The following is an 18,122-nucleotide window of genomic DNA, read 5'->3' as shown; positions in this document are numbered from 1 at the left end:
GCACAGGAGTGGCATCAGTGTGATAGGAAAAAGCAGATACATTTTGGGAGAGTTGCTTTTTCGTACATCATTTCACGACGCCGATTTTGTGGCAGTCCTTAGAGTGAAGCGGCAAGCGGGAACAGACCACACGCGCATGGCAGACGCGAGAGCAATGAAAAAAAAGAAAAGAAAAAAATGAAAGGCAGCAAAAACGGAAATGTTTAAATTATTTTTCTGGAAAGGACAGGACGCTTTGGCAGTGCTTGTCCTTTTGTCCTTATTTGTGAAGGGGAACTCCGACATCGTGGTTAGTGCCTTGAGTAGGTGGCGCAGAAGGGATGGAGGAGTGATCCAACGTTGGTGTAAACCGGCTGAACATTCCTTTTTGATGAGTGGAGATCACGCTAGAAAATCAATCTTTAGGATCCCAAAGCGAAAGGAAAACAAAGTAAACACCTTTCGCCTTATGATAAGCAACGTCTGCGCGAACAAAAATGTAGAGCTAGAAAAATATCGGAACATAGGAATAATTGCACACATAGATGCAGGAAAAACGACGACGACGGAGAGAATACTTTACTATACGAATGTTATTAAGAAGATAGGGGAAGTACACGAGGGTATGTCTACCATGGATTATTTAGACATAGAAAGAGAAAAAGGAATAACAATCAATGCTGCCGTTACTACTTGCTACTGGAATGGAAGTGAAAAAAATTTAGGAGATTATCGAATCAACATTATTGATACTCCAGGCCATGTAGATTTCACAGCAGAGGTGGAGAAGAGTTTACGGGTTCTTGACGGAGGGGTGGTTGTTTTCGATAGTAGCGAAGGGGTAGAATCCCAATCAGAGACTGTCTGGAAACAAGCCAACAGGTATAACATTAGCCGAATTATATTCCTCAACAAGTTGGACAAAGTTGGAGCGAATTTCGAGTCTTGCATAGAAGAAATAAAAAGAAAGTTAAATAAAAAGATCCTAATTCTGTTTGTCCCCGTTTTTGAAATGACCAACTTTATTAGCACAATTGACATTTTAAAGGAGAAAATGATTGTGTACAAGAATGCGCATGATTTTGTATACAAAAGTATTCCTAAGTGGCATTATGATACATTTTTAAAATATAAAAACTTGCTGTTTGAGCAGATCGCTGAGAAGTTTAACTCCTTTATGGACAATTACTTAAACGATAAGCCTATCCAGGTGGAAGAGGTGGAACAGTATATTCGGAAGCTGGTCGTGGAGGAAAAGTACAACGTAGTCATGTGCGGCTCTGCTTTGAAAAACAAGAATGTCCACATGCTGCTAGACTCCGTCGTGAAGTATTTGCCTTCTCCAATTGATTCAGTTCAGAATTATAAAAATCAGGTTATATTCAAACATGATGTTAATAAGCGGGGGGAGAGGATATATCCCATTCAGGTTCCCTCCGTGGGAGTAAAGCAACAATCCACTCCGAGTACAAGGGAAGAACCTCCGTCGGGTGATGAAAGCTCTTCAGATAAGGGTACACCCCAGCAGGAGGAAACTTGCACTGTCGCGAAAGCGAATGATAACATATCGGAAGAACTAAATCACGTGAACATAAAGGATTTCAAGAGAAAAGTAGTCGCACTGATTTACAAAATTATGAATGACCAGCATCTCGGAAATATAAATTACGTCCGCATTTACGAAGGACAAATAAATAGGGGAGAATACCTCTACAACAACAGAACGAAGAGGAGTGAAAAAATTTCGAAAATATTTTTCATTCATTCCAGCGAAAAGTACGAATTGGAATCTGCGCGAGCAGGGGACATTGTCGGGCTGGTCGGGTTGAAGGACACACAAATTGGCGACACGTTAAGCAGCACTTTCTTGAGGGCGGAATTAAAAAAAATTAAAGAAATTCCTCCGATTATCAGTTTTTATATTTACAATAAAAATAAAAATGAATACGAAAAGTTAATTAACGCTTTGATGAAGATCAAGAAGGAGGACCACTCCTTCTTTTATCACATCAATCCGGACACAAAAGATTTGCTAATCAGTGGAGTGGGGGAACTGCACTTGCAAATTATTATTAACAAAATTGAGAAGGATTTTAATATCCCAATCATTTATGGACAGCCACAGATTTCCTACAAGGAAACCTTCGTTGAAAATGTAGAGGCCAGGGGAAAGTACATCAAGCAGTCAGGCGGACGGGGGCAGTATGGGGACGTCCACATTAAGATCGAGCCTATGTACAGCTACGGGGAGGAGGAAGAAGAAGGAGACAGCGGAAACGACCAGCAGAACTCCAAAAATGTGGAAGATCGAAGCGATGAACAGGATTCACACCGAAACAGCATGAACATTGACACTTCGGAAGTGAACAATAATATTATTATAAAAAACGAAATAACCTGTGGAGCCATTCCTTCGGCATACTTCGACGCGATTTATACGGGGATACGGGAGCAGTGCAACTTGGGCGTTCTCTCAAACTCGCCACTCATAAATATTATCGTGAGGATCGTGGACGGGTCGTTCCATCCCGTGGATAGCAACGAACATGCGTTCAAATTAGCTGCGGGAATCGCCATTCGGGAGGCTGCGCGGAAGACGTCCGTTCGGCTGCTGGAGCCGATGATGAACGTAAGGCGGGCGGTGAAGTGGTGAAGCGGCGAATTGGCGAGGCGGTCGACTTATGCGCAACACGCATCGGAGTGGCCGACGTATGCACAACTACAACGCAACGCCATCCACATGTGCGTGCGTCCCTTTTCCCCTTTCGCAGCTCAACGTGTCGGTGCCCACTGAGTACCTGGGAGACGTCATCAGCGACTTGGTTAAAAAGAGGGGCAAAATACATCACATCGATGAAAGTAAGAATTGGCAAGCGACAAGGGCGCGACATTGCTTCGCATTGGGTGGCGTAAGCTAAGTTCGTGCATCATGGTGAGGGTAAAATTGACTACATGCACGTCCCTTTGAGCATACCCTTTCGCACACATGCGCTGCACACACTTTACTACCCCCTTTTGTTCACACCCAAATCAGGCGACGAATACACCAAGGAAATAGTTGCGAGAGCACCCATGGCTTCCATCCTATCCTACGTTAGCGACTTGCGGAAAATAACAAAGGGGCGAGGTTACAACTTTTGCATTTAAAACGTTTTCGTGTCTCGCGTTTGAATGGAAACAAATTGGTAGTAGTATTCTCTGCGCTAGATGAAATGGTGTATCATTCGGTGCTGTAATTTTTTTTTTTTCGCCCCGCAGGAAATTACACCATGACGCTTCACAAGTATACCCTGGTGCCGCAGTACATTCAGGAGCAAATTTTGCAGAAGAAGGAATGAGGCGGTGAAGTGGTGAAGAGGCGATGTGGTGAAGAGGCGAAGCGGTGAGAAGGCGAAATGGTGACGTGGACAATTGCCGCGATGCCGAACTAGCGAAGTGATGTAACCTGATCGCTCCTTAATTTTTAATTTGACAAACGAAACATTCTTCATTTTAAATTTTGGCTTTTTTTCTTTTTTTTTTTTTTTGAAGTTATTTCGAAAAAAAATATGAACAGTTCATATTTTTTTTTTTTTCTTGTTGACAAATATTTTTCCGTTGTTTTCAGCTTTTTGCGTTTTGTCTTTTTGCCTGGCTTCCTTTTTTTCTCCATTCATTACACAAAGTGGGAACGAAGAATGTGTTTTCCCCTCCAGTTTGAAAGTAAACGTTCATTCGTTTTATCTTTTTTAGCAGTGTTACGTTTTAGGCCAATTTGATGGGCACACGCTGGGACGAAATTGGGAAAAATTGCGCGTAAAAAAAAGGAGTCGATTTTGATCCTTTTAGCATAACGTAGGATCTGTTCAGAGTGGTTATTTCATTGCGATTTTGTTTCCCCAGTTCGGACACTCCTGGAGACCCCCCTTTTGGTGGAAATACGAAGGAGGGAACTATTCCATGTGCGCATTGCGCAGATTGGATTTGCAACATGGAGCGCTAAACAGAAAGTTCGGTTGTGTAAATTTTGTGGGAGCGCTTTTCCGGTCGGTATGCTATGCCCTGTTGGCAAGGTGCCTCACAGGACGAGACGCTCCCGTGTGGGGGTGGTAACCCGTTTCACCCTTTGGTAAAGGGTAAGATAAGGGAGTGGGTCACTCCCCACCGGTGCATAATATACGTAGGTAATTCTTTTCACCAAATGTGTGGTACGAAATGGTGTGAAAAACACTTTATTGGAGTCCTTCTCACGCATTGTCTCCCAATCCCTCTTCCTCCCCGTGGAGGCTATTTCGCGTAACCCCCCTTACCACCAAATGATCAATCATGGTATCGCATGGTTAGCCTTATACATATCATTAAACCGATCCAAAGTGAGCAAATAATGGTCGACAATTTTTTCTATCTTCCTTTTCTCTTCCCCCCCTAGCCCCTTCGTTTCGTAATAATATTTAATCCTCTTAATGTTATTCACAAATATGTAGTAATATATCCCATAATTTTTAAAGTACGTAAATACTTTTAGCAAGACTGTGGGGGAAAATAAATCAAAGTTGTTAATTGCAAGGGAGTATTGAATGATTTTGTTCAGCCGTGTGCATTCAAATAGTATGTCTTCTAGTAAATCTTTCCTCACTTTAGTGTCTCCTTCGATTTGGTTAAATATTTCTAATTCGCGCTGGTAGACCTCCTCATTATCAATGTACGATTTTAGCGTTTCCATGATTTGTGTATTTCCAAAAAAGTCTACGTACTTCATTACATGCATCTTGAAGAAGGTATCAAAGTCGTTTCTGCTTTCGTAAATGAAGGAGCAAATTTCTTTGTTCTTCACGTCGGAGGTGAAGATCTCTACATTTTTGATGTAATTGTGGGATGCTAGGCAGGCCTTTAAAAGTAGGGAAATATTTAGGGGCGTACTTTTATCCCTATCCACATCGAAGATGGTCAAGTGGGATAGGGTATAAATGTATTGTTGCAAAATGTTTTCATCTCTCTCGTGGTCGTCGGTTATGATGGATGCCTCCGCATTTTTTGAAGAGGTTTGTTCTACGTTCGGGTTCGCATGCAGAGGCTGATTTGAGACATATTCTGTACTTCTCGTTGGTCTTTTACATATGGGTACCCTCCTTTTGTAATTTATGTTCAATCCGTTGAGTAGATCCACGAAGAGCATTTTCTTACAGAGGGTCACTGTAAGGGAGAGCGCCGACCATGCGAGAAGGATGTTACATGGGAGATTCGTCCGCATGGTTTTAGTTTGGAGGATTGGCTATTTAAATGTTCGGCGAGTAGAGACGTTTATCCGAAGGTTGTACTGGGAATACTGTTACGATGGGGAATGCACTGAACAACACGGTCTGCCTGGACCAAGTGTTTTTTTTTCTTTTTTTTCTATGCCTTCTGTTATTACCCCTCCAGTGGGTTGAACACATGTGTTCTTTCTTTTACGTATGGGGCATACAGCCGTTTAGAAAAATTTATTTTTTTTTTTTTGTTATGCCGGACAAATTTTGGTTACTCCATTAGGAACCTTTTTTTCCGCAGGGTGGGTTGTAAACAGGGTGTATTTACTTTTTTTTTTACCCTACATGGTTTTGTTTATCCTTTGAGGCGAGGGTTGCAATGCAGTTGGTGGGTGCAGGTGGCATTTCGTTCCAAGTAGGGGTGAAGAATAGGAGCATGCAGCACTGGATGCTGAAGACACACCGATAATCGTGCCCCCATTGCAGTAAATTCGAAGGGGGAAGGATAAAATTAAAATTTAGAGAAAAAAGAGGAGCAACTTGGGGTGAGTAAATCTGTTCTATGCGCATGGGGGCGCTAAAATGGCTCATCATTGCTTCCTAATTGTGCAAATGTAGAGAACGAGGAGGCGGAACAACGCGTCCACACAGGGTGCTCTCAAATGGTTGCTTTGTCATTTAATTATGCATCGTGGTTTCGTTTAAAAAGTTTATATATATATTTTTTTTTTCCCCTTCTTTTTTGCAAAAGTGGTACATTCGAATTGCAAAGTAAAGAGGCGAAGCCGGGGGGCTTGAAAAATTAAGAAGGTTAAACGTGTAACAACACAGACGGTGCCCCTGATCATGCATACGAGCATAGGTTTACTCGGGCAGGCATACTTCTTTTGTTTCATTCCAATTACATACCTCTCGCGCAGGAGAACTCGCGACGAGTTAAACATAAGAAGGAATGTGTTAGCCAATTTAAAAAACAAAAAAAAAAGAAAAAATAGATAGATCTTAAAAAGCTTCCACAGGGTTCCAAAAAAAAAGGTGGTCTCTCCTCAACGACATTCTAGTGGACGGCTGGTGGTGGTGGTGAGAAGTCTCCTCATAAGCAAATTCTTTTGTGAAAAACAAAGTCCTTTCGTTGGCACTCTATCGAGCAGTAGTAAACCTTCTTGCACTTTCCGCATCTCTTGAGGTTCTTTTCCTGCAGAGAAGAAGGGGAAGGGGGAATGAGGGGACGGGTGTACACAGTTTGGTCATTGTTAAGGGGACTCTAACTGTTTCCCATTCTTTGGCGTTTTTTTTTAAGAGAGCATGTATCCTCTCCAGTACCGTATAGCAATGTTCGCACACATTCGGGCGCTCAGTCGGCGCGCTGACGGTGGTGCTTTCCTGCTTCTGGGTCTTCATTTGTTTCAACAGGTCTTGCATCGCTTGCGCCTGGTCCCACCTTGGAAGGGGAGGGGAAGTGAGCAGAGAGAAGGCAGTGAATGATCAGCAGCGCGTGGGTAAAAATCGCACAAAATGGTGTGCTATCGAGCACGAATGGAAGCAGCTGTTTTGATGTTCTTCTTAAGAGAAAGGGAAGAAAAAGGGCTGCCTATTTGCACATACAGCGTGTCCCTCGCTGAGTACCTATTTTCTGCCTTGGGGGGATTCTGCAAAAACTGCTCATATTCCGAAATGGTAAAATCGCACCTCCGGAAATCCTCATTATCGTACGTCTTTGACAGGAAGGCATCTCCATAAATCTCTGTACTACAGATTCTGGACGCTCTACTGTTGTAGGGTAACTTTTTTATACGTCCAATGTCATCAATGTAGCAGTTGACAGCAAAGAAATTTGTTTTCTCCGTGGGAATGGTCAACGGGATTATTTGATACGTCTGAGATGATTCCACTGCGTTGTTGATTAGGTCTGGGGTTATTGCGCTGGCGTTTAGTTCCCCTCCTGTCTGTTCTCCGTTTTGTTTTCCTCCATTTTGCTCTCCTCCAGTTGGTCCATTTGTTCCATCATCATTTTCTTTACTCACTTTAAGCTTCTCCTTTATCGACTCCTTCAGCTCATTTTTTCCCTTCTCGTCAAAAATGATTCTCCTAAAGTAAGACGCCAGAACGCTTTGGAACTTCCTCTCGCTCCCACTGAAGGTTAGCTCTTTGATTTGGTCATTTATGTCGCTACTTATCAGGACGTATTTAAACTCTTTGTGAACGCACTGGAGGATGTCGTCTGCCATATTGGGAGGACTGTTCGGTTTTTTCCGTCGTTTCTTAGTTAGGTGTGCAGTTTAGATTAGCACGTCTCACAGGTCTGTGTGGGGGGAAAGTGAACAGGAGGGAGACTTACATGCGTATTGAACGGTTATGATCACCCTATGTAGAGATGCCCCCTTTATGTCATGCGTGCGTCCCTACCTATGGATGACCATTTGGTCGGTCTGCCAATTGAATGCGCGGCGTTGTTGTTGGTGAAGTACGGGAAATCCAAGAAAAAAAAAAAAAGAAATGGTCAGCAGAGAGGTTTTTTTTCCCTCTTGTCGCTCTTTCAAAATTTGGATCTACCTTTCAGCAAGGCGGTGGAGCGGAAAAGGATTCCTTGGGAGTATATGCCCATCGAAAAAGGTGACACTGAATAATCCTTTAAAATTAAAAAAAAAAAAAAAAAAATACTCTTTTTCGCAAGTGCTGATTAAGAAGCGGCAAATTGCTCTTATCAATATGCACGCAAGCGTATGTATAAATGCATCATGGGGAAAACGTGACTGCGCACGTCGCTTCTGCGGTTGTCACTGTTCCCCTTGACGAAAGCAGGTCTAACGCAGAACTGGTGGGGTTGGGGGGCAATGAACAATGCATAAAAATTTAAGCGACAGATAGAAAACAAGGAAAGGAAATTCTCCTTAAGTGGTCATTTTAAAAGTGGGACCTATTCCAATTTCGCGTCCCTGAAAATTATTGAGATGATTTAAAAGGCACATGAATGTATCACTTTGTACGTACAAGTGGCACGCTGGTTGCCATTCTGTAGGCACCGTTGGATTTCCCTTGGCGTAGGAGGCGTCTCCTTTTTCTGTTTTGAAGATTAGAGCAGAACTGCCGTCTCTTTGCATTTCAAAACTGCAGCTGCGGGTTGTGTTATTCTTAACGTTGAAGCTGTGAGGCCATTTTTTGCTGCCACGAAATGGTCAAGGGGGGAGGAGGATCTTTGCGCCTCGCGGCGCTGCATAAATGTGTACATATGAATAAATATACACATTTTTGGAGATGGAAAATTGGAGGTCACCACCAATGCGCAGACGAAATGTGTTGCCAGGGGGATAATGCACGCTGTTTTGTGGCCCAGTTAGGGGCAACCTGTTCGGTTTATCACTGCAGATATAGATATACAGAGGCATTATGCGCTAGCGCGTTTTTTTTTCTTTCCTTCCTGTTCTTCCCCCAATTATCGCGGGAGGGCAACATATTGTCTGTGGTTTACGTTTTACTATGCACAACATATGGAACGCGAATAGCTGCACGGGGGAAGACGAACAAAGTGGGTTTGGTGATGGTGAAACGAAACAAGCAAACAGTGGAGTCACATTTTTTAAAGGCAAAAAGGGGGAGAAAAGCACAGCAATGGGCATAGCGCGACGAATTTGCCGCATTGTTGTGTGTACATTTTTTGGGTGTATAATTCCACTTCGAAAAACGTAAAAAAAAAAAAAAAAAAGAAGGAAGAAAGTTCACAGAAGCGAATATGTGTACATGTATATATGCTAGAGAATTATCCCGAGCGGTTTGGCACGCGGGGGGGAAAACAAATTGCTAAGTTATAGGTACAAAGAGGGGGAGAAGGGGATACCGCGTCGCAGCTTTTTGGTCGCCTCTGTCAAAATTTCGCACATGCTGTCGTTGTTGATTCCTCTGAAGGCGCAGATCATTTGTCTGAGCAGTTCATCCAGGCGCCTGAGCAAGTTTGGAGGTGGGGGAAAATAAATGGGGAAGGGGCATGGACGAATAATTTGGCGCAAAGATGTAGGCAAAAATATAGGCACTTTTGTATGCCCTTTTATAGGCACATTTATGTGCACATTAATGTGTACTTTTTTGTGTACATTTTTGTGGGTAAGCCCGGTGCTGCCTCGCGGACACGACTCACCTGAGCGTCCGTATGATGGACCCCTCGTATATCTGCGAGTCGGTGAGAATTTCCATGAAGGAGTAGCCGCGCACCCACTGCAAGACGATGGGCATGATGGCGGACTTAAACTTGTCCAGGTAGTCCTTCAAATTTATGTTCATTCCACATTCGTTCATTTTATTCGAAACGTGCGTGGCGGTTTTAATTATCTGTTCGTAGCCTTCCACAAGAACTGGGTCGTTAATGGCGATTTCTTTGTTTGTGGATTCGTCATAGACAAAGCAGGAGAGGAAGGCACATATGTAGTCGTAGTTGTACTTACTAAAAAAGTTGGAGAAGAATAACTCAGAAATGACTAATTCGTCCACACTGAGGACGGCACTGGCGATTTGTCCTTTCATGGTCACGACGTAGCTTTTTTCTTCGCTCGAGGATAAGCCCCCTCCGATGCTGCGTCCGTTCTGGTGGGTTTGATGCTCTGCTTTAACCTCCTCCGGTTGGATCTTCTCCATGTTGACTTCTTCCCCCTTGACTTCCTGGGGGCGTGTCCCCTGCTGCGCACCTTCCCCTTCCAAGTTGTGCGAAATTTCGATATAATTCAGACCTTGCAGAAGCACGAGCATATTTTTGAGTTCCTTCTTTAAGACTATGAATCGGCACTTTTCTATGTTGGCCTCTAAAAGGTTCTTCTCGAACTGCAGAGCGACATACATATTGTACAATTCGTAATACTTGTGGAGGTTTCGACTTCTGATTAATCTATTTCTACTTAACATATGTTCGTGATAGTTAATATTTTTTACGACCTTGCGAAAGACTTCATCTTTGATTTCCATCTGGTGGGGGTTAATGACTGGGATGTTTTTTTCTCCCCTGAGGCAGGTCACCATGGTGTTATACTTCATTTTGGCGCTCATAATTTGCTCGTCATTTTTTTTGTCAAATGGTTTGTCTAGGTTTAAGACGACAGCTGAAATTTGATAGATACACTTGATGTGAAAGGTGATGAGTTTCCATTTGGCCTTCATTCTGTCGGTGGCTGGTGTGAATTCCTTCTGAGCTTCTTCTTCCTCTTGTTCCTCTTCGTCGTCACTCTGGGACAGTTTCCTTTTCCTGTTTTGGCTGTAGGGCACTAGGCAGTCCACGAGCAGCACGTCGCCATCAGCGGGGTTGGCGGCGGTTGTTGAATTTCCTAAATTTGCTGAATTTGCCGCGTTTCCGCTCCTGACGGCGTTGTTGCAACCGGTGCTGCGAATCCCGTTCGCTCGCTCCACAATTTTTCCCTGAACGCATATGCCCCAACCCCATCTCAAGTCGTCCTCCACCAGGTAGAGCAGTCTCCCCATGGCCAAGTAGGGGGTGATGTTCTTCCTGGCCGTCAGTATAGACCTGTACGTTTCGCCTAACTCGATCAGTTTGTTTCTTAAAATGTAGTAATTGGAAATGCAGGAAAACACCGTGTTGTACTTTTTGAGCTGATCGTTGATGATGAAGTTTTCATCGTTGAGCCCGGCGACGGTGTTTTCGGCGTCGGTGGCATTCTTCTGATCAATGCCCTCCTTCGCGTCAATACCTATTTCTGCTTCCACCCCTGGGGGTACACCTCCTTTCGCGTTGCCATCTTGGCCGCCATGTAGGGTGTGCCCCAATTCAGTCGCAACCATTTCTCCCCCCCGCCCAGAGGTGCACTCATAATTATGATCCATAATTTTCTTCAAGAGATTTTCTTTGCTGATCTCCTGGTCATCCTTATCCAGGTAGACACTAGTGAGTCGGTTAAAAATTTCTTTAATTTTTTCTTCAATTCTTTTTTTGGCCATAATTTTTTGGAAGAGGTTTTTCTTCATTTGGTACTGAATGAAGGATCTCTCGATCATAAACTCTGGAGTAATTCCTTCTATTCTGAGTAGATTTAAAATCATATTGTACCCCAGGTGGAACTGACTGAGTAGTCTGTTTGCTTCCCCGACGAATAACTTTTCTGCCTCTCTCCAGTGTAGTGGGCTGTCTAACATAATGATAACGATTCCTCTGTCGTCCAAACCACGTCTTCCAGCTCTTCCAGCCATTTGAATATACTCCCCCGATGTTATTAATCGTTTTTCTACTCCATCGAATTTTTTCAAGGAGGTAAAAACGACCGTTTTGGCTGGCATGTTAATTCCCATGGAGAAAGTTTCTGTACTGAATAAAACTTTCAGCAGGGATTCTTGAAACATAATTTCTATTATTTCTTTAATGATTGGTAGTAGGCCACCATGATGGATTCCTATGCCTCTTAAGAGGAGAGGAAGAATAAACTGGACCTGCGGTAAAGCTCTATCATCATCAGCTAAAATTTGAATGGCGTTTTCGTACAACTCTTTTATGACTTCCTTCTCTGTGTCGTCCGTTAGGTCCACTTTATGCATAGTAGTTGCATTTATTTCGCACTCCTTTTTGGAAAATGCAAAAATGATGAGAGGGGTGTAATTACGAGAGTGGCACATTTGCACAATTTTTTCAATGTCATAAACATTTTTTCTTGCCCGTTTGTTATGCTTACTATTACCATTCTGGTGCTGGTTATCTTCTGATGTGTTCATTTTTTCCTTGATAGCATTGACTGCTTTGATAAAATTATTTTTTTTAAAATCTTTATTTTCATCACAAATGAGAAAAACGCTTTCGCTAGATGTTGGGTATATATAATGTTGCAGGGGGGTGGGTCGATAATCGGTGTATACGATGTGACAAGCTTGGCTTTTGATGCTGCTTACCCATTCTGCGAACTGAATCCCATTTGGGATGGTGGCACTTAGGAAAATAAAGCGCACCATGAGTGGTAATAAAATGATGGTTTCTTCCCAAATGACTCCTCTATCTCTGTCTCGCATGTAATGGATTTCGTCAAAAATTACCCACTTTACTTCTTTTGTTAGGGAGGAGCCTCTGTACAACATCGATCTCAGAATTTCGGTCGTCATGACGATGATGGAAGCATCAGGATTTATGGAAATGTCTCCTGTGATCAATCCGACGTCTTTAAATTCTTCGCTCAGGTCTCTGTACTTTTGATTACTTAACGCTTTTATAGGGCTCGTGTAGATAACTCTTTGCTTATCCCTTAACCCTAGAGCGATGGCGTACTCTGCGATGACCGTTTTTCCGGCGGATGTGTGTGCTGACACGAGGACGCTTTCGTTTCGCTCCAAACATTCAATAGATTTCTTCTGGAAGGTGTCTAATTCAAATTTGTACGTCCTGGCTGGGGTGAGAGTCTGACTGAGCTTGTTGTGGACGTAGCTCCTTGGGCGGATGCACTTGTGAATACAATTGACGTCACTGCGGAACTCCTCCAAGACGAGCACATCGTCATTGTTTATCGTTTTGCTATTTTCGATTAGTGTTTCTTCTACCGGTCCACTTTCGTCGGTGTGTTTTTCGCCCTTTCTTCTGTTTCTTCCGTTTTGCTCTTCGTTCAACTTTCTCACTTTGCTGCTTGCATTTCTCGTCGTGGCGTCGACGTTTTGTACGTCGTTGTATATTTCCTCCTTGATTCGGCTTTGCACCTTCTGATCCCTCTTTTTCCATGAAATGAGGTTTTCGACGTTGATTTGTGGGGTCGCCACGGGGGAGGAGGGTGCGCCCCGCGGCTGCGCATTCAATTCCGCTTCCCCTTTGGTGTGACCTTGTCCGGCTCGCCCTGCATCACCCTGGCCTGGGTGGATACCCCTTTCGTTTACCCCACCGGAGTTGTTCTCTCCTTCCACTGCACCCTTCTCAATACGCATCTTACCCAGTGTCTCTTCGTTCACTTCACCCTGGGGACGGTTGTCCGCCGGGACTTCGCCATCCCCCCTTTCTCCCGCTTCATCTTTTGTGGAAATATTATCTACTATGTCGTTTTCCTCAAACACGTTAAATAGGTCATCGATGTTACCTCCGGACATAATTATATCGTCGAGATTCAAACTTTGGGACTTTTGTGGGAGGCTACAGCTTCTGGGCAATGGGGCATACTGTTTGTGCGTATGGTTAAGCTATTCTACGGATACATAATTTGTGCACCCAAATGTTGAGTGTGGTGGGGGGAAAGAGTTAAATCTCTATCAATAAATGGGTAAATTTCTGAGCCTTTCAGAGAACATACGTATACTTTATGGGGAAGAATATTTTCCCGTTCTATCCGCCCTTACTATACTGGGAAAGGAGAAAAAATGAAAGAAGCGAATATGATATGAGCTGTGGGTCAACCTTTTTATCTTTCGCAAAATAAGAGGCAGATTGACTACAGTGTAGTTTTGCTATTGTTCGTATTTTTTTTAATAGCAACTTGGGGAAAAAGGGATAAAAAAATGGGGCTAACAGAATGGAATAAAAAAATGAGGATAAAAAAGGGGAAAATACTGCTTTACGCACAGAAGATTGTCTCTATATGCAAAACAACATGGCTTTTTTATAAGCATATCAAAAAAAAAAAAGGGTTATTTTTCCCTATCCTTCCCTTGACCTCAATTCCCCAGGTTTCATTTTTTATTTTACGGTATGGTGCCCCTCGCCGTATGCTGAGAATGTACATATATGTATACGCGTCGATTTATAGTGTTACTATATTGCGCTTACTGCCCGAATGGCCAGTATGTCTCCACGCATATTATATTTGAGTGCAAATTAATGCAAAGTTGGCGGGAAAATGGTTGAAATTTTTTCCTTTTTTTGGTTTCCGCCGCTTATGTTACCCAGTTTGATGTTTCCACATGACGCTCCAATTCATGCGCCAATTTTATGTTCCTTCCATTTTGTAGCCATGTATAATAGAAAAGTCTCCAAAAGGAGAAGATGGGAGAATTAGAGGCTTATATGTTTTAAACACATTATAGAAGCGCCTCCTCAGGGGGACGCTATTACTTATATTTTTCCCATAGAAGGTAATATAAAAAAAATTCCGAACAGAATATGGCTGGACTATTCGACCACCCAAACGTCATTTTGCATTTCCTTTGTATGAACCCTTTTGTGAGAGGAAATAAGAACCTTTTTTTTTTTTTTTATAACTGAAACACACGTGGGTGAAAGGTATACATATGTACACCTTTTTACTTTCTCCGCTATGTCCCTATCCACGTTAACTCGTACAGACTTTGGAGAAACGGAACGAAAGAGCAACACCAATGTGTAACACGGATGGTATTAATTTGTTGCTGATAATGCAACGACACCTTGGGTGGTACTTACGCTTACGCCTCTGCACAAACCTGCGGCATACTAGTATTTTTCACTTTGCATGCTCCACCACGGGGCACAATTAAAATGAGTTTATTCCGCTTAGGTTATTGTGGCAATTCGCACAAGAGGCAATGTCCTTACCAGGGATCGCGGTCTTCCGTTCGTCAGACATTCCCTACTCGAATCGGGGATGAAAAATTGTTTGCACAAAAATCGGAGTAGGAACACTTATGTGTCTCTTCCTGCCAACATTGGACGCGCATGAGTGCTGAAAGGGGGACAGAGGAATGTCACCTCTGATCAATAAATATTTTCCCCCTTTGGGAACATTCCCCATGATGCGTATTCTGCTTATTCTCTTCTTTCGCGTATGCCTTTTGGGAAAAGGTAAATTTTTGTCAGCCCTGGGTAGCGTATGAGGAGATGAAAAAGATGAGGAAAGGTAAGAACAAGAAAAAAGAAAAAAAAAAAACAAGGGGACAAAAGCCCGTTTGAAGTTCACCTCCACAATGCGGCGACATGTAGGTGGAAAAACCAGTTTCGGTACTTCTCCAGTTGAGCATTTTACTTTTTCGCCCCTTTGCATTTGTGCGCACAGCGACGAGGGTGATCCTTTTAATGTTCCACAGACAATGTGTCACATGACCGCGGCGATAAGTGTACAACAAATCTGAGTTGTTTGCTCTTTTTGCAGTTTTCCTATACGAACGAATAAGCGTGCGAGCGTGTATACCCGCTATGCGTCTTTAAGTCCGCGTAATATGACCCCGGCCTTAGCGCTGTTTTAACGAATTAGTGCAATGCACGTATGTCTGCTTGTGCCAGTTTCGTTGTGAGCGTTTTTTTTTTAATTTGCCTCTTCCAATGGCTGAATCGTTTGTGGCCCGTTATTGCGCTTTCCCATTTGGTGCTTAACATGGTTAAAGTTGAGTTTTATTTTTTATGTTTTTTTTTTTTTGGTACAGTCATTCCAAAGTTTTTCCATTTTGCCCAGACCCCCATTAGCTCATCTTTTCACTACTTAAATTTGTTCATTTGTATGCCATTGAGGAGGTTACGTTTCGCGAATTTTTCTACATAAAGGTAAAAAGCGCATAGCAGATGTGTGTGGAGATGGCCATAAACTCGTTTACATATGTGTAATTGAAAACGTTTGCGGTGAACCGTCGCAGAGTTGGCCTGTAACGTCATTGGGTGGAGAAAAAAAAAAGGAAAAAACGGTGAAAAAAGGGAAAAATGCGAAAAATGAAAAAAGTGAAAGAATAAAAAAGGGGAAGCGCGAAAAAGGCGTAGTGTACTGCAGCGCAGCAGACGGCAGCGTAACATAACATCACATAAAGGTGTATGAACACTGGGCTTTTTTTTTTTTCTTTTTCAAACACAAAAATGCTTACGTATGTAGAGGTTTGTTTACACACAAAGCAGCCAAGCCATTAGGGTTTTCACGAGCTACCCCAATGTGAGGTTTTTTTTTTTTTTTTCTTTTTTTTTGTTTGTTGTTAAAGGAGTTATCATATATTTTTGGTTAATTTTGTGAAGTTTATCTTGTAGGATGAAGATGTTTTTTCTTTCCTTTCTTCTTTGCATAATTTTACGTAAGGTCTATGGGTATGGGCATACCAGAATGCACATTGCTGGAAGTAAGTCATGACAGTTATCATTTTATCTTTTTACGTTTCACCTTTCACGTTTTACGTTTTATAATTTATATTTTGTATTATATATTATATACTATATATTTTCCCCTTTTTTTTCCCCTTTTGCGCTTTCTTTGTGTTTCTACATTTGCGCATGTTCATTTTTGTACACCTTCGTTTGTGCAAGTACGATTTTACATTTCCCTACTTTGCCTTCCCATTTTGCCTTCTCATTTTTCCCCGCCCACTCCTGTGATATACCTTTTTTTCGTAAAAACCAAGCCATGCTGATTCCCACGGCTTCACTTTAAAACCGCGGTCAATGGCGCCACTTGTGTTTGTTTAAAGATATGTGTACATGTGCGCGTTTACATAAACATGCAAATATACCTGTACGCATAGGCGTATGCATTTTTTTTGTAAAATTATTTGTATTATTGTGATAAATCAAAAAAGAAAAAATAAAAAAATAAAAGCGAGAACGCACACAGGAACGAGCGAGCTTTGTTTACCTGAGGTGGGGAAAGATTGCCATTTACAAAAGATTCGTAGCATTACGCATTTGCAGTGTTCATCTGACCTCAATAGGGAAGCCATTTAAGCTGCAGAATTGTTTCATGCATGAATGGGTGTGTGAGGGGCGTGTATGCTTCGTGTGCACATGCAAGCTCTGTGTGGGCAGCTGCCGCGTGAGCAACCGTCTTCTTAGCAACAACCGCATAGACAGAGCTCGTGTGGGGATTTTTTCCCTTTTTTAAACAACAATAAAAGAGCGAAAAACGAACTTGTAATTTCCCCCCCCAGCGTGATACGCCTTTTCCCTCGTATGAATGCGCAACAACGCTAAATAAACCTAGATTTTGTTTTTATTTTTTTTTTATTAAAAGAATTTTTTTGATTCATTTTTGCGTTTCCAGCCTTTTCTTTCCACGTTTTTCTTTCTTTCTTCATTTATTCATATTTTTTTTATTTTCTCTTTTATTCTAACGAATTCACACTATGTCGGTGTAAAATAAATGAGTGTCTTTCTCTCATTTTTTGTGGAAAGAATATTTGAACGTCCATAGAATTTAACGTTATTAGTTACACTAGGCCTCGGCAACTGTGTGACTGCATTTTTGGATCACCAATGTATCCATGTGCGCGAGTAGTACCTCGTCGTACCTTTGCCTAAGACATACATTCGTCCGCACGCAGGTGCGTACAAGTGTTCTTGTTCACGCGCGTGTGCCCCTGTATGTATATCTGCGAGTTTGTTTGTAGCCATATGCTTGCATGAAATATGCATGCATGTGTTTGTCCCCCGTTGATAATACCTAAAAGGGCAAGAAGAAAGTAAAAAAAAGAAAAAAAAAATTGCACAAAAAGAGAAGAACAACGGTATTATTCAATAGGATAATCCGCCATGCATTATTTTAAACTCTTTATCGTTATTCACTTTGTGCAATTGAGAAAAAAAAAAAAAATTGAAGTGGCTTTTTTTTTTTTTTTTTTTTATCACAGTAGTAGTACATACAGCAGCAGACTCCCCATGACGTAGTCGAAAAGAAGATGCAAATAAAAAAGAACAGAAAAAAGGAAAAAAAAGTGAGGTATACATATTGAATGATTTTATCAAAGTGCTTTACACATAATAGTAAAAGGAGATGGGCAGAGAAAAATATGAGTTGTGTTTTAAGTGGATTTTTACACATTTAGATAAATGCAGGACGGAAATGCATCCACGTGTGTTTATTTTGCCATTTGAGTAAATGTCTTATTTTGTTTGAGTTCGCGTGTTTAGGAAACTTGAGGAAAATTTAAGGAAATTTTTTCTTTTTTCCTTTTTTCTTTTTTTGCCTTTTTGCTTTCTTCCCTTTTTGCTTTCTTGCCCTTTTGCTTTTTTGCTTTTTTGCTTTTTTGCCTTTTTTCTTTTTTTTCTTCTTTTTTCATCTCCTTGCGCTTCTTATTTTAACTCAT

The 18,122-nt window shown here is 42.0% G+C and overlaps 4 protein-coding genes across 4 annotated transcripts; 1 reads left to right on the top strand and 3 right to left on the bottom strand.

Moving 5' to 3' along the window:
* Positions 1-199: 199 nt before the first annotated feature.
* Positions 200-3,317, top strand: C922_03207 (elongation factor G; the record flags this gene model as incomplete). The annotated part of the gene is made up of 4 exons (XM_008818799.1): positions 200-2,608; positions 2,751-2,838; positions 3,014-3,106; positions 3,238-3,317. The coding sequence occupies 4 exons, from the start codon at positions 200-202 to the stop codon at positions 3,315-3,317; spliced, it is 2,670 nt and encodes an 889-aa protein (XP_008817021.1).
* A 965-nt stretch (positions 3,318-4,282) lies between these two features.
* Positions 4,283-5,134, bottom strand: C922_03206 (hypothetical protein; the record flags this gene model as incomplete). Its single annotated transcript, XM_008818798.1, has 1 exon — positions 4,283-5,134. One exon carries the CDS (start codon positions 5,132-5,134, stop codon positions 4,283-4,285), a length of 852 nt encoding a protein of 283 aa, XP_008817020.1.
* A 1,163-nt stretch (positions 5,135-6,297) lies between these two features.
* On the bottom strand, positions 6,298-7,432 carry C922_03205 (hypothetical protein; the record flags this gene model as incomplete). Its single annotated transcript, XM_008818797.1, has 3 exons — positions 6,298-6,399; positions 6,528-6,645; positions 6,831-7,432. The coding sequence occupies 3 exons, from the start codon at positions 7,430-7,432 to the stop codon at positions 6,298-6,300; spliced, it is 822 nt and encodes a 273-aa protein (XP_008817019.1).
* A 1,575-nt stretch (positions 7,433-9,007) lies between these two features.
* C922_03204 (hypothetical protein) lies at positions 9,008-13,250 on the bottom strand (the record flags this gene model as incomplete). Its single annotated transcript, XM_008818796.1, has 2 exons — positions 9,008-9,143; positions 9,337-13,250. 2 exons carry the CDS (start codon positions 13,248-13,250, stop codon positions 9,008-9,010), a joined length of 4,050 nt encoding a protein of 1,349 aa, XP_008817018.1.
* Positions 13,251-18,122: the final 4,872 nt, after the last annotated feature.

The sequence above is a fragment of the Plasmodium inui genome (assembly GCF_000524495.1).
Source record: "Plasmodium inui San Antonio 1 unplaced genomic scaffold supercont1.13, whole genome shotgun sequence".
In the NCBI taxonomy this organism is placed as follows: domain Eukaryota; phylum Apicomplexa; class Aconoidasida; order Haemosporida; family Plasmodiidae; genus Plasmodium; species Plasmodium inui.
This window is presented reverse-complemented; position numbering and strand designations above follow the sequence as displayed.